The sequence below is a fragment of the Mastigoproctus giganteus genome, chromosome 14 (assembly GCF_048544385.1).
Source record: "Mastigoproctus giganteus isolate SK-2022 chromosome 14, ASM4854438v1, whole genome shotgun sequence".
NCBI classification, from domain to species: Eukaryota; Metazoa; Arthropoda; class Arachnida; order Uropygi; family Thelyphonidae; genus Mastigoproctus; species Mastigoproctus giganteus.
In genome coordinates this window covers 56,898,319-56,912,421 of record NC_143588.1, presented here as the reverse complement: position 1 = coordinate 56,912,421, position 14,103 = coordinate 56,898,319, and the positions used below count along the sequence as shown (strand labels likewise).

At 37.1% G+C, this 14,103-nt stretch overlaps 1 protein-coding gene across 2 annotated transcripts; it reads right to left on the bottom strand.

Annotated features, from left to right (window-relative positions):
- Nucleotides 1-235: 235 nt before the first annotated feature.
- Nucleotides 236-12,707, bottom strand: lovit (loss of visual transmission). Of its 2 annotated transcripts, XM_090388720.1 has the most exons (3): nucleotides 11,234-12,707; nucleotides 8,943-9,118; nucleotides 236-463 (listed from the first exon to the last, which is right to left on the bottom strand). In XM_090388720.1, the coding sequence occupies exons 1-3, from the start codon at nucleotides 12,690-12,692 to the stop codon at nucleotides 236-238; spliced, it is 1,863 nt and encodes a 620-aa protein (XP_090244846.1). In that variant the 5' UTR covers nucleotides 12,693-12,707. The 2 variants fall into 2 exon arrangements, with proteins under 2 accessions (XP_090244846.1, XP_090244847.1); XM_090388721.1 differs by lacking the exon at nucleotides 8,943-9,118 and having other exon boundaries at nucleotides 441-463.
- Nucleotides 12,708-14,103: the final 1,396 nt, after the last annotated feature.

The window sequence follows — 14,103 nt, the reverse complement described above, 5'->3', positions numbered from 1 at the left end:
AAGAGAATGGTTATATTGTGTTGAAATTTAATTTCCAATTAATTAAAAGAGAAACAATTTCAAAAGTAGTTATGATCTGTTATGTGGAACATACAACTTCAATCAATCGGTAATGGCGGACTGGTTTCATTTTAATTTTGCTACTCTTGAAATGTTAAAAGAATCTAATTAGGAGACTACTCTTAATTTGCTTAAATAAAAATGTACTCATACAGCATTGTTTTAATTAAGTAATTCATAAATCTAAATACAGAATTTGAGTAGCACACAATGCACCGCATGCACTTAATATAGATGCAGCGCCAACTGTAGCCACAGTGGAGCCTACTGCATTGACTATACTTCCCATACAAGTAGACGAAATGAACTGGGACAGAAATACCATGCTTCCTACGGTCGCCACATCAGTCCCGATTCCTCGTGTATGATCCGCGAATTCGGTCCCTGTCGGTGAGTCATCAAACTGTAAAATAAAATTGTACAGAATTCAAACTTTGACCTTTTTTAACTATAAAATAGTGTTCGTTTGATATTAATAAATATAAAAACCAGGAAACAGGAATTAAAATTCAAAATACCAGTCATATAATAGTTGTATAATTACCATCGGTCGTTGTGGAGAGCTATACTGGTTGCCACTTCATTAAGACCATGGAAGTTTGGGTTTATCCAAAAATCTATGCAGAAACAAGTAAATCGAAGAAGTCACATGGTGTGCAGTAAAAATTTGTAAAGCCACGTAACCGACCAATATCCAAATCATTTCACCGGCAATAGGGAACGGGCAAGATCTTACGGACAACACCATCCAGACAATCATACTGCAAAAGAAGTATAATTGTCCGTGTAGCAGAATTGCTACAGCAAAGAGCGTGGCTGCACTTGTCGAGTATTCAAAGTTTAATATTATTTCAGAATTTTTAAGATTTTTTTTTTTTTAGCAATAGCGTGTTGTTTCATCTTAATATTGCTTAATTCAGAGTTGAATTTAGCTTGCAAAAATATTTTAGTAGTAAACATGTAACTTGTAAGATACAAAACAATAATTTTGTGTTGTTTTTACGATTTTACGTAAAAACAATACAAAATTATTGATTATGATTTTACGTTTCATTTACTTAACAAAAGATAATAAATTGCATCCAACATAGTAAGGGCGCCTCCGTAGCCAGGTGGGAAGGAGTAGTAGTGCGTATCACATGCTTCTTGATTAGACCGGGGTTCGAGCCCGTCACCACCAAATACGGAAGATGCGGAAAGGTCAGGGAATGATCACTGCATATCCCGGAGCAATATGGCCTTAGTTGCTAATGCTCCTAAAAACCAAAACAACAACAACAACAACATAGTGAAACGAGTCGCACTACTAAAGCTAACATAAACGAGTATAGTTTGGGTGTTTTTGGGCATTTTGAGCATTGAGCATCAGTCGGTGGTTGTTTTGTGCTAAGTGAAATCAAATGAGAAAGATTAGGGCTGCTCAGATCTAGGCTGTGGGATAGACTTGTATAAGAGCCTGAGATTCTACTTGTAAGAAAATTTATACGCATATTAAAGGTAGTTAAGTAACGTGTTACTTTATAAATTGATTAAACTGATAAAAACGATCATTACATTGCACTGGTATATTCGGGTGGGAAATAAGCGTCACGATTATAATATATGCAATTTATATATTTGTCAGTTATAAATATCGGTAGCAGTAATCACAGATTAACGTACGAACTGTGTCACACTCAGTGTAGTGTAGAATGAAAAAGACCTGAAGGTAATTCCTGAGTGCAATCAATATGAATTTTTCTGAACAGTGCAGATTGGGCTGCTAGGACAGCTCATGGAAATTTTGTGAGTAATAAACAGGAATTTAGCCACCAGGAATAAGGAGGTGATTATCCCATTGTATCTTGAGTACTGCATACAGGTCTGCAACCCTCATTTTAGGAAGGATGTTGATCTGTTAGAACGAGTGCAGAGAAGAGCAACGAGATCAGTGAGAGGAACAAAAGGGTGCTCTTAGCAGCAAAGGCTCTAGTTCTACAAATTGCAGCTTCTGGAGACTAAGCACCTGCGAGGAGATCTGATTGAGGAGTTTAAACCTTTGAATTTATTGAGTAATCTCAATGCTTGTGGAATCCTTCCTCTTGCTCAGACTATACACACGAGATAGGGCATAAATTTAATTGAGTAAGAATTGTTGCAGAATAATTGTGCTTAAATTTACCTTTAGCCAGTGAGTTGGAACAAACTTCCATTTAGTGTTAGAGAGCTGGGTAGTTTCAGTAAATTTAAGGAAAAGCAACTAGACAAACTACAGGGATGGATATGTGAAGTTTTTTTTTTTTTTTGGTGCTGTACAAGCTTGCTTTCTTACATAGCCTTGTCACTACTAATAAAGTATTATACATCTGTACTTGTTTATAATAAATTATACGTAAATATGGTAAATTTTAATACGCTTACAATTTTATTAATTTTTTAAAACAGCGAAAATTAATTGCTGTTTTAAATAAATGAAAAAAGTCTAATCACAGAACGGAACTTGGCTACAAGTTCCGTTTTCTGATTAGACAGAAACGGAACTGACGTTATCACGTCAGATATTTAAACTGTTACCTCGCAGAATATCGCCAGGTTCAGCTTTTGGTGTTCGTAGGCCCTAGGTACTCTTGATTCCGAACTCTCACTGCCTTATATCAAATATATTAAAATGTAATTTTTATTTTTAAAGATAGAATTCCTATAAATTTTTGCTTTGAAGTTATTTCCACAACATTAGTATTAGTAACGGCCGCATGGTGCAAAAAAGCCTATGGCTTATGCTGCACCAGCCAAAAAAAAAAAAAAAAATAATAATAAATAAATAAAAAAAATAATAAAAAATAAATAAATAACTAAATAATTAATAAAAAAATAAAAAAAAGGAAATTAAACCTATCATCCTATGCGCTTCCCTTACCCGAAAGTACTATCCAGATGACCTTTGAATTTCCCCAAACTGTCGGCCTCTACCACCCATGAAGGCAACTTATTCCACTAATTTATAACTTGCTGGCTAAAATAAAACTTCCTGCAGTCCAATCTAAACATCCCCCCCCCGTAACTTGAATTTATGTCCCCTAGTTCTAGCATCATTTATAATCTTGAAAATGTTGTCCTCATTCATTTTACTGATGTCTCTCAGAGCCTTAAACACCTCAATCAAATCTCCTCTAAGGTGTCTAGTTTCCAAACTCTGCAACCCACATATTCGAAGTCTTTCTTCATAAGGACGCCCTTTTGCCGATCTGACCAGGCGAGTTACCCTTCTTTGCACCCTTTCAAGAAGCTCGATGTCTTTCTTTAGGTGCGGTCTCCATACTTGAACACAGTATTCCAAGTGTGGTCTAACAAAAGCCTTATATAATGGGATTATCACGTCGCTATCTCTACTAGCAAAAGTTCGATAGATCATCGATAGGACACCATGGGCCTTCCTTGCAACCTGTTTACAATGTTCAGAGAATTTCATGTCTGACCGTATCGTAACACCCAAGTCCCTTTCCTCCAGTACTGGGTTTAGTTGAACTCCACCAAGTGAATAAGTTTTTTTGGGATTACTGTTTCCCAGGTGTAATACCTTACACTTTGTTGGATTAAAGCACAGCTGCCATTTTTCTGACCATTCCTGAAGTCTATCTAGGTCTCTCTGAAGAAGCTCAGCTTGACAGTGATCATTAACTACTCTACCAATTTTAACATCGTCTGCAAATTTAGACATCACGGCCTCTATCCCTTCATCAATGTCGTTTATGAAAATTAAAAACAACAGTGGTCCTAATACTGATCCTTGGGGAACCCCACGTCTTACATCAACCCAATCTGAGGAATAGCCATTTATCACAACCCTCTGCCTCCTGCCCTGAAGCCATCCTTCTATCCATCTAAGGATTTTCCGAGTGATTCCAACCTGTTCCAGCTTATAAAGCAACCGCTCATGTGGGACTGAGTCAAAAGCTTTGCTGAAATCTAAATAAACAATGTCGAAATTATTCCCTAAATCCAGCTCGTGAGTGACCCTTTCGAAATAGCGAACCAGATTTGTTAAACATGATTTTCCCTTTACAAAACCATGCTGAGTATCCTTGAGAATTTCAATTCGATCCAAATGATCCTGAATTCCACCCTTGATCATTGCCTCCATGATTTTCCGTACTACTGAAGTCAGACTGACAGGTCATAATTTCCAACTTCACTTTTAGAGCCACCCTTATGTATGGGAGATACATTTGCACTTTTCCAATCCAAGGGAATCTCCCCAGAGTCTAGTGATACTCGCATAATTAGCCTTAATGGTTCAATGCACTCGCTTGCCGCCTCTCTTAAGATTATAGGGTATATTCCATGAACTCCAGGAGCCTTACTGGTCTGTAGGCTCGAAAGTTTTTTCATTAAATAATCTTGCGAAATTTCAATATCATTAATTACATATTTTTTAACTTCGCTCCCACAATTTCCCATTGCCACAAAAGGCTTTTCATTTGTAAATATTGATGCAAAATAACTGTTGAGTTCATCTGCAACGGCAGCTGGTGTATTTATTACTATTCCCTTACGTAAAGGTCCAATCTGGTTTGTCCTGCTCTTCTTGGCATTTATATATGTGAAGAATTCTTTATCCCCCCTCTTTGCTCTGTTTGCTAGTGATTTCTCATAAACTGCCTTTGCCTGTCGAACCTTTTCTGTGGCTCTATTACACATCACCTTGTAGCTGTTATAGGCTTCAGTACTTTTTATTGCTCTGTAACCTTTCCATGCCACCTTTTTCTGCTCAAGTAATGTGGCAACTTCACTATTCATCCAAATTGGAACCCTTCTCGTGGAGTATTTTTTTAATGGTATATACGCATTCAAGGCATCTGTGATTAATGTTTTAAAAGCGTACCACAGTTCAATTGTATTCATTCTCTGCGCGATATCTACCCAGTTAATAGAGGCCATGTAGTACCTTAAGGCATCGTAATTTCCTTTTCTGAAATTAAAACCCATTCCTTTGCCTTTTACTTCTGCTACCTCTGTCGTCATCATCCACCGTAGAACTCCGTGATCACTTCCTGCTACTGGTTCCTCTACTGTCAGCCCTGTTATGTCATCTGATTCATGTGTGATGATGAGGTCTAGGATATTCTTTTCTCTAGTACTTTCCCTGACATGTTGATACAAATAACAGTCATCTAGTTGATTTAAAAATTTTGTTCCCCATGTCGAGTTTCCTTCCCATTTAATAAATAAGATCTTTATTGTACAGTTCACCGGTACACGCAGGTACCACGACCATACAATACCCTTCACGGCACCATGCCAGGGGTTAACAAACGGCAGAGATAATAAAGGAATTGTAAAGATTAATTATAAGCAAATTATATAATATAATAAAAAAAAAAAAAAGTACTCATAGCAGATAACATTGACTTGAAAGGAAAACTAATACAAACTTTACTCTTCAATCAATTAGAGGCAAATTGAAATCACCCATAATAAGGCATTGACGCTTACTTGCCCATTCCATTTGCATGTAGAGGCTTTTGTCATAATCTTCACAATCACCTGGTCTGTAGATTACTCCTACTCGCATTATACCTTTGTTTCCAACTATCTCACACCATACAGACTCTATACTAGCATGTGAAATGTCTGAATCCGGGTAAGCTATCGTCGCACTCAGGCTGCTTCTGATAAGAAGCATTACCCCACCACCCCTTCTATCTACTCTATCCTTCCTAAATACATTATACAAGCCGTACTGAAACTCATCATCCCCAATTTCCGGGTGGCACCACGTCTCTGTAAGCCCTATTATGTCCGCGTTACTTGTTTTAACCAGCAGTTCGAATTCGCTCATTTTATTGACAACACTTCTAACGTTACTGTATAAACAATTAAGATTTACTGTTCTTGTATATTTAACGACCCTAACACAACCCTTGAAGTTTTTTAGGCTCTCTTCCCTGATATTAGCGACCCACTCACGTGAAACGTCTTTGCCCCCAGAACATCTAGATAATACGTCCAGTTGGGATAACAGATAAGAACTCTTAAGGTATGTGCAAGAGTTACTTTGACCAATATTATCAGATAAACGCGTGTCAGTATTACCCACATCCCCTCTCCCCCTAACTAGCAGTTTCCCTGAACCTTTAAGGTATCCGCAATAATACTGGCAAAAAGTTTTGCACCACCTTTTTTTAAGTGTATCCCGTCTCTACAAAACAAATTCCTTCTACCTACAAGTGTGGGCCATGCTGATAGAAATTTACCCCCTAAAGCCTTGCAGATTCCTTCAAGTCTTGAGTTAATCCACAAGGTTCTTAACATATAATCCCTCCTATCGTGTCTGTGCAGAATTGCAGACACATAGACATTATGGCTTAGCTCGCGACATTTCCTCAGCATGGTCCTGTATTTTTCCAACAAATCGTCAGATCGTGAACGTTTAATATCATTTGTCCCCACATGAATAATAATATTTTCTTTACCCCCTTTAAAATCTGACAATCTGTTGGTGACATCATCAATAGTTGCTCCCGGCAGACATACCCTGGTTCTGCTCCACCTATCTTTATTACAAAAAATATTCCCCGTTTCCCTGACAATGGAGTCTCCTAATAAAACAATGTCCTTTTTAACCAGAGTAGTTTGCACTTGGTTTTTCTGTTTTGAGGCTCGAATCGGGTGTGCATCACTTGGTAGATTGCTGGAGTTTTGAGTCCCTGACGAGCCCCCAGATGCATTATTTTCGAGGGCAAGCACTCGTTTTTTCAGGGACTCAAATTGTTCCATCAGTGCACCAAATTGTAATTTAAGATCGGTGCACGCCTTACATCGATCACAAAGAAAAGAATTCCCAAGTGAGGTAGGATTAGTCACCAGATCGACCTTGGAAAACATTCCACAGGTTCCACAACGGATTAAATCATGACTCACCAGTAAATCGTCATCGGCTATTTCCGTGTGAGTCACGATACCCTGTGACGTGTTTAAGGCAGATCTCGTAACTACCATTATAAAATTAAATAATTATCAATGAAAGTAACTTTAAAAAATTATGTCTATAATATTATTAAAATCAAACAGTTACAGGAAAACCTATAACAAAATAATCCAACAATATCTAAATAAATCAAATATTTAAAACCACTATCCAAAAGTAAACCACTTAACTGAGGAGCCCTGTCTAAGCACGTCCGCTCACCTCGAATGCCAACGTAATCTTTGGCATTCGAGGTGAGCGAGGTAAAATTAATCTCTGAGTAACTCGCAATACTATCTTTGATGACGTTGTTAATGATTTAGCTAGAGAAAAAGCCGAAACGAATTTATGTTAGAAATCTTTGTTTAAAAATTAGTTTGTAGAATTTTATGTTACAATGAAGTCGTCGATTTCTATTTGAACTATAATTTTTCCGGGGTCTGTTTTTTCTTAGCCCTTAGGTACTGTGCCTAATGGAAAAGGCACAGTACTTAAGGGCTAAGAAAAAACAAAAATGCACGGCCCTGCACTTCACGTTGTTGTTTTATTATTCTATTTTTTTTTTTTTATAATTTAGTCAGCAACAGGATTGTGTCACGGGCGCTTCGTTATTGCTTGCGTATCTTGGTGTATTCCTCATTTTGAAGCTAGGTCTCATCAAGGATTTTATTTACTACTTCATCATACTAACTTTTCTTTTATTTATTTTATGAACTTATTGTTGTTGTTTTTTTTTGTTTATTTGTTTTTACTGCATGTAAATTTATATACTGGTAGTATTTTAGTCTAGACCAGGGATGGAAAACCAATGGTATGCCTGCAACGAGTGGCATACATATTAGGAAATATATGGGCACGCCGCTACCCATAAATAGTTACATAATTTTTTTTTTTATTTGAAGACAAATTTATCTTACTGTCTGTTGAATGCCAGTTGCAGCGAAAACTGAGTATAAAGCAATAACGATCTCATTAGAAACTTTCAAGTATTGTTACGTTTTCAGGCACAAGCCCCTATTGTGCGTATTGTGCTCACTATTGCTATCTGTTCGTCAGAATGTTATGACTCTGTAATAACGGATTTTCTTAATTTTATATATGGCTCTTTTAGCAAGGTTTGCCCAGTCATCCTAAATTTCATTAAAATCGGACCAACAGAAATTCTGCAATTATTATTATCATTATTTATTTTTTTAACATATCATAAGGTATCCATATACTGCCTATTGTAGTGGAAGCAGTGAATATTGTTTGTTGCCGTTCGTCATTGAATTCCTTCAATGGGAAATATGGCGGACACGCAGGAAGGAAATGTTTTTGGTTCGCTTATATGACACTGGAACTTTTTTTTTTATCAGTCTGACAACAATATAAATCACGAAATATTAGTATTTTCTTATTATATTAATCAGAGCAGAAATTTGAAATATGTGTAATCTTACAGTTGTTATTAAAACCCAGGAAGAAAAGTAAAGTACATTACAAAAATGTTGACTGCATTCGATATGAGGTGTTATTTATTTATTTTTGTTGCGTCTATTGGAAACAAAAAGAGTAACTAAAATTAGTAAGTAATCTTCATTGTTATTATAAAAAAATTAGATAAATGTATGCAGTGCTTTATATTTCAGTTACGTTCGATTTTTATTTTTTAACTGGTTTTTCTTTTTTGTGTAAAAATAAATAACTAATTATCTTTATCAATTAAGTACTAATTAACTATTAATATATAAAAGTAATTATTTTCACTTCACTGCACATAGCTCACAAGGCGATATTCGCTCAACGTTTGTAATATGTGTTTCATTTCAATTTTTCTGCGAAAGTCACGGTGAAGTGCCTCCATAATATGAGATCAATGCATTAAGTAGTGGAGACTGTGCCCGATATATACGATAGCTTGTTATTAAATTAACACAAAAAAATGAGTACTCACCGTCTGCATGCAGTGGTAATGAGCAATGAGTAGGTAGGGCATAGTAAAGAGAGTAGCATACATCACGCCTGCTGTGGATGAGAGAAGAATGACGCCTACTTTATGACGGAAAACAGCCATCATCACCATGCCAACCGAGTAAATCATCTGACCGCCAATATAAACTGGTTTGGCTCCTGAAATTGTACGCAATTTAGTTGTTGCTATAGGGTGGATCATTCATATTTTTAAAAAACCAGTGCTTTAATTTTGATTTTGACTTTAAGAATTAAATTGAAAGCAGCTGCTAACATTAGTCAAGAAAGGTTAAAATTTTGTTGCGGAAAAAAAAAATAAAGGCAATAACATCAATTTTTTTTTTTGGCTTGTCACTGTGAAATATAAGTTGCGATTTCTGATTTACAGAGTTGTTGCTAACCTTAGTTATGTCATTGGATAAAGCAGGTTGATGCTCCTAGAGAATATTTGTGATCCGTTTCCTTCTGACCGTGTGTGGCACTCATGCAGTCTGTTTTGAGTAAATACGGTCTAACGTAGCCGAGTGATCGGTGCGAGAGCGTAGTAGAATGTGCGTTCGAATTGACCGTACAAGGGAGTTCAAACTCACATGAGTGCTAAATGCCGTGAACGATTGTATTTTTGTCAAAATTATAAAGTCTGACTGTCGTGCTGGAGTATAAACAGGAAGTAGACACACTCACGTGTTAATCTTTTGGGTATTCTTTGATAGGGAATTTCCGATCACAAAGGATCGGAAACATCGACCAGAAAGAATGTTATTTAGTATATTAAATTGGTATGGAATTACTGGGGGCAAGTTTCTACTTATTTAAAAAAATTGAGCGCGCTGATGTAATGTGGCTGAATTGAGGTAATCAGTAGAGAGATTCTTTGGCTTATTAAAAGAAATTGGGGAATTATTTGAGTCAAACAAATCCTGTTTAGAACTCGATGATGACGCCATGATGATAGATTTAGCTTTGTTGACAGATGTGATTTGATTTTACTAATAAGAGTCCAGACAGTAAACCATAATTACATGACTCCAGCATACGATTGGCATAGTATTGCAGTTCATCTGCGTAAATCACAGATGATTAGCGGGTTGTAGTTACAGACAATTACATTTTACAGTTGTAGTTACAACTGTAATAGTAGTTGTAGTCACAGATGATTAGCGGGTTGTAGACTCGGTTACTAGTGGGCTGTGTTAACCATAGCCCACTAGTAACTGAGCTCTCTGCTCGTGACATTGGAGACTCGCTCACCTTGGCTAGATCAAGGGAATCCTTCGAAGACAGAATACAGTGTGGCGAACAGTTAACCTCTAGGTCATTCATCTTTACACTGTTAATTTAGAACTGCGAAGAGTGGATGTAATCGCCGTCTTCCCCACACTGGGTGGAAAATGTCAGGGTTCGAATCTCGTCAGTGATGCGAAGAATTTTTATGGACGTTTTTCGCAAAGTGGCTGAGCTAATCGAGCTCAGGCGAAGGTTGCATGGTTCCCACCCTGAAACTGGATTTTTCGTCCAGCAAACTGACAAGCAATTTATATATTGTCACTTATAGTTGCTTTAGCACTTAACACATACACTGCATGCAGAACTGCGGGGATATATTCATAGTTTGCTTTTCCGTCTCTCTCTTTCCTGAATGTCCACATCACATGCCACTTACATATAATTTGCAAGATAGATGAAACTACTTTTTTGTATTCCTCTTTCTTCCATACTGTTTCGGCTTTACAATAGCTCTCGCGGCATTGGCTGTGACCTCTGTTTTCCTATAGTCTGTAGTGCTATGTGACTATACTGTATATGTATGTATGTTTTTATGTATGGCGGCACCTGGAACTACCATTTTTATTTTGGCGTTATCTTTTCTTTTTATGACTCGAATGAACTAAAAGAAAAAAAGAATCATATGTATTTCTTAAAAATAGAGGGTTGCAGGATTTATATCATTAAAAATGAAACATGGTTAAAAGCGAGCACTCCTACTTTTTTTTTTTCTCGTTCTATTCCTTTCCGCATCCTTGAGTTATTAATTTCGAATATAAATATGTCACTTTATTCACTTTGTTGATCTCCAAAGTGCGCAATTTAAATTACATCGTTCATGATGCTGATATACAGCGACCAAAATATCTTTTAATACTCAGTGAAATTGCAATACAGATGTATCATATTACATAGGAATAAACATGACAATAGAAATATATGATTATTAGAAATTAAATGAATAAATTTACATTTACGAAATGTGATGTAAACTTTCATTATACGTACCTACTTTACGAACCAGTTTTTCTATAACATACGAATAAAAGGAACATGAAATGGAGTACAATGCCATTCCCCAACATCCAAACTGAACTCCGTCTTGGTAGGACTGGTACGACTGCGAACCTTCGGGAGCTGTAGGATTACCTCCAAATACTGATTCGCCGACGAAATCAGTAAAATATAACGAATAGCAGATCAGAGACATCCAGCAGAATAGATTGGTTACACACAATATACGGAGAGACCTGGGCATGTAAACAATAGAGTATAGGTATTCCCTCATCGTCGGCGATGTCGGTTCGAACTCTGGTGAAGACACTTCTGCTTGTTTAAGGTTAGGTGCACTTTCTGAGCGAACTATATTTAGTCCGCTATGAAGAGTCGCTAATGGAATATTCGTCTCACTTTGCCTCTTCTGAAGCTCAGAGCAATCGATAACAGAGTTCGATGCAGTTTCTGAAGTGACTGCCCCGTACAACTTTGGACTTTTTCGTACATTTTCTGTTTCATCGTCTTCATCATCTTGAAAACGTTGGTATCCCGTTGTCCCAGCCGGTTCTTGAATCTTATTCGGATTTCGCAGGATGTCGAGGGGAATTTCTCGGAAACTGGTTATAGTTGCTGCAACACAGATTACAAACAAGATGGACACTATTGTGAAAACAGCATGCACATGACTACTAAACAGAGTTCTAAGAAATGTCCTTTGCCAGTTTATGGCACTCATTATGTAACCAACAGATCCTCCGAAACCTGCCATCATTGTGAACGTGCTGAGCCCAATAGCGTGGTCTTCGGAAAGGGTCACGTCTAGAAGATAGGTACGAGCGGGTGACTGGCACGCATCAGCACAGAAATCTAAAAGAACAGTTCCTAAAACTGTAAATGCAATGCCAAGCGAGTGTGAAATTTCTGTAGAGTTAATTTCACCGGTGCTGTTTATTTCGTTGTCTGATAAACTCCAAGGATGCAACGGGAATGCATTCTTCGTAGAAATCGTCCGATTTGTTTCTTCATCTTTAAACGATTCCCAAAGATGAGCTTTGATGTTTTGCTCGTACGAGTTGTCTACGTCGCCTAGAGATATACCCATGTCTTTGCCGTTGGGTACAAAGATAAGCCCAAGGATTATCCCAAGCGAGAGCAGTAGTATAAATGGACGCCTCCGTCCCATTGAAGAAGTACAGCTATCGCTCAGCGAACCTAGTAATGGTGTTAAGAAGAAACCAATCAATGGACTCAAACACCATATCAATGTCATGTACTTAACTTGAATTCCCAAGCTTAGCAGTATCGGACTGACAAATGCCGTTTCGGCTGCGTAACAAAACTCGATACCGCACACAGTACCGCTTAACAGAACCAATTCCCAACGTGTTTTTCGTCTGTAAATGTGTCCAAAATCACGTTTCAAATTGACATTTTCTCTAGATGTGACGAACCTTCCACGGACAACATCCATAGTTTCCGTGGCGTGGAACCTCAACTGACGAATTCGTTGAGTTAGATCGGAACTTTCTAATGTTTCGATTGAGATCCGTGTTCGCTCCTTTAGGTTGCGCAGAGCAGCTACCCCTTCGATGTAGACTGCGTTAAGATTCATGCTGGTCGGGTCGGTTGGAGCTCGTTCGTTGTACAAAGTATCCTCTTTCTTTACCCGGTTTAATCTATGGAGAACAAAAAGACAATAATTACATATCTGGAATTATCGCAGTTCATTTTACACCATGATCACATCAAAATATACGCTTGCAACTTATTTGAATAATTGAATGAAAGACATTAATAGCTAATTGCCCTGTTCTTTTTTTTTTACCAAGGAATTCAGTTGATGTTTCGATTCCAGATTTAGTTGGTAATATTGGTCAAATTGATGAATAGTGGTCATTTCAGAATATTTTTCGAATCTTTTCTAGATTTTACGCTATACAAAATACTAAAAATTTTGCTAATTTTTGCATTTGCAGACTTGTTTTCTAAGATTACTACAGGGGTATTATCCAATTAAAATACAACTCAGTTGCATTTTACAAAGAGCAGTTATTTATTTTTCATTAAAAATGAGTGCAGTATTTTATTAAACCTCTTACAGAATGTGCTGGAAGTGTGCACTCTGCTCTCGGCATTCATTCACTTTTTATTTTTTTTATGTTATCCCTTCGAAAAATGTCAATGCACTCTATCTGTTTGCGACGATCATTAGGTCAGAGGAATTTACATTAATAATTTTGACATTGAATACAATTATTAACCGTATTTAGCAGTCATGTGGGCTTGAACCACAGTCCACTCAGATGCATGTGCATTACTGCGTTCTCTAGCTTTACCACTTGTGTATGTACAGACCTTGTTTGACAGTAAGACAGCCATTACTGAATGCCTTTTAGCATTGCAAAAATGATTTAGATACAGAGTAATGTATCTCTAAATTAAACATGCTCTCTGCAAAAATGCAGGTTACACACCTCGCCTAATAATTTATTGCTTCTGAAACATAACTGCAGAAACAATGAAATTGTCTTCAAAAAGCTATCTGAAAATATCTCCATCTCCGAAGGACATCATATGCTCTGTTACTATAGTTATTTCGATACACACTTCACTATTGGGTTGCGCAATAAATGAGATGTATTTTATAGTGATAATTGATGTGTGTATATAAGTTGGATATTGCATTTACGAGGGATTGCCTTTACAATTACACTTTAAATTGAGTGACTCTATATTTGAATCATTTGTAAACTTTTATCGCCTTTAATCGGATAGCATCACCCGTTAGGCGAGTCTGTTATCCATTAAAACTCAAGGTACTGCCGTGACGTGTAAAATGTAGTCGTTTCTAAAGAGCTAAATTTCGAGCGCACACCGTCACT

Bases quoted from the DNA above. Each gene is read 5' to 3' on its own strand.
- lovit (XM_090388720.1), bottom strand. From the start codon at position 12,692: ATGGATGTTGTCCGTGGAAGGTTCGTCACATCTAGAGAAAATGTCAAT. The intron at 9,119-11,233 runs GTACGTATAATG...GTACAATTTCAG, and splicing joins AAAACTGGTTCGTAAAGTAG to GAGCCAAACCAGTTTATATT. The intron at 464-8,942 runs GTGAGTACTCAT...TTTATTTTACAG, and splicing joins ATTACCACTGCATGCAGACG to TTTGATGACTCACCGACAGG.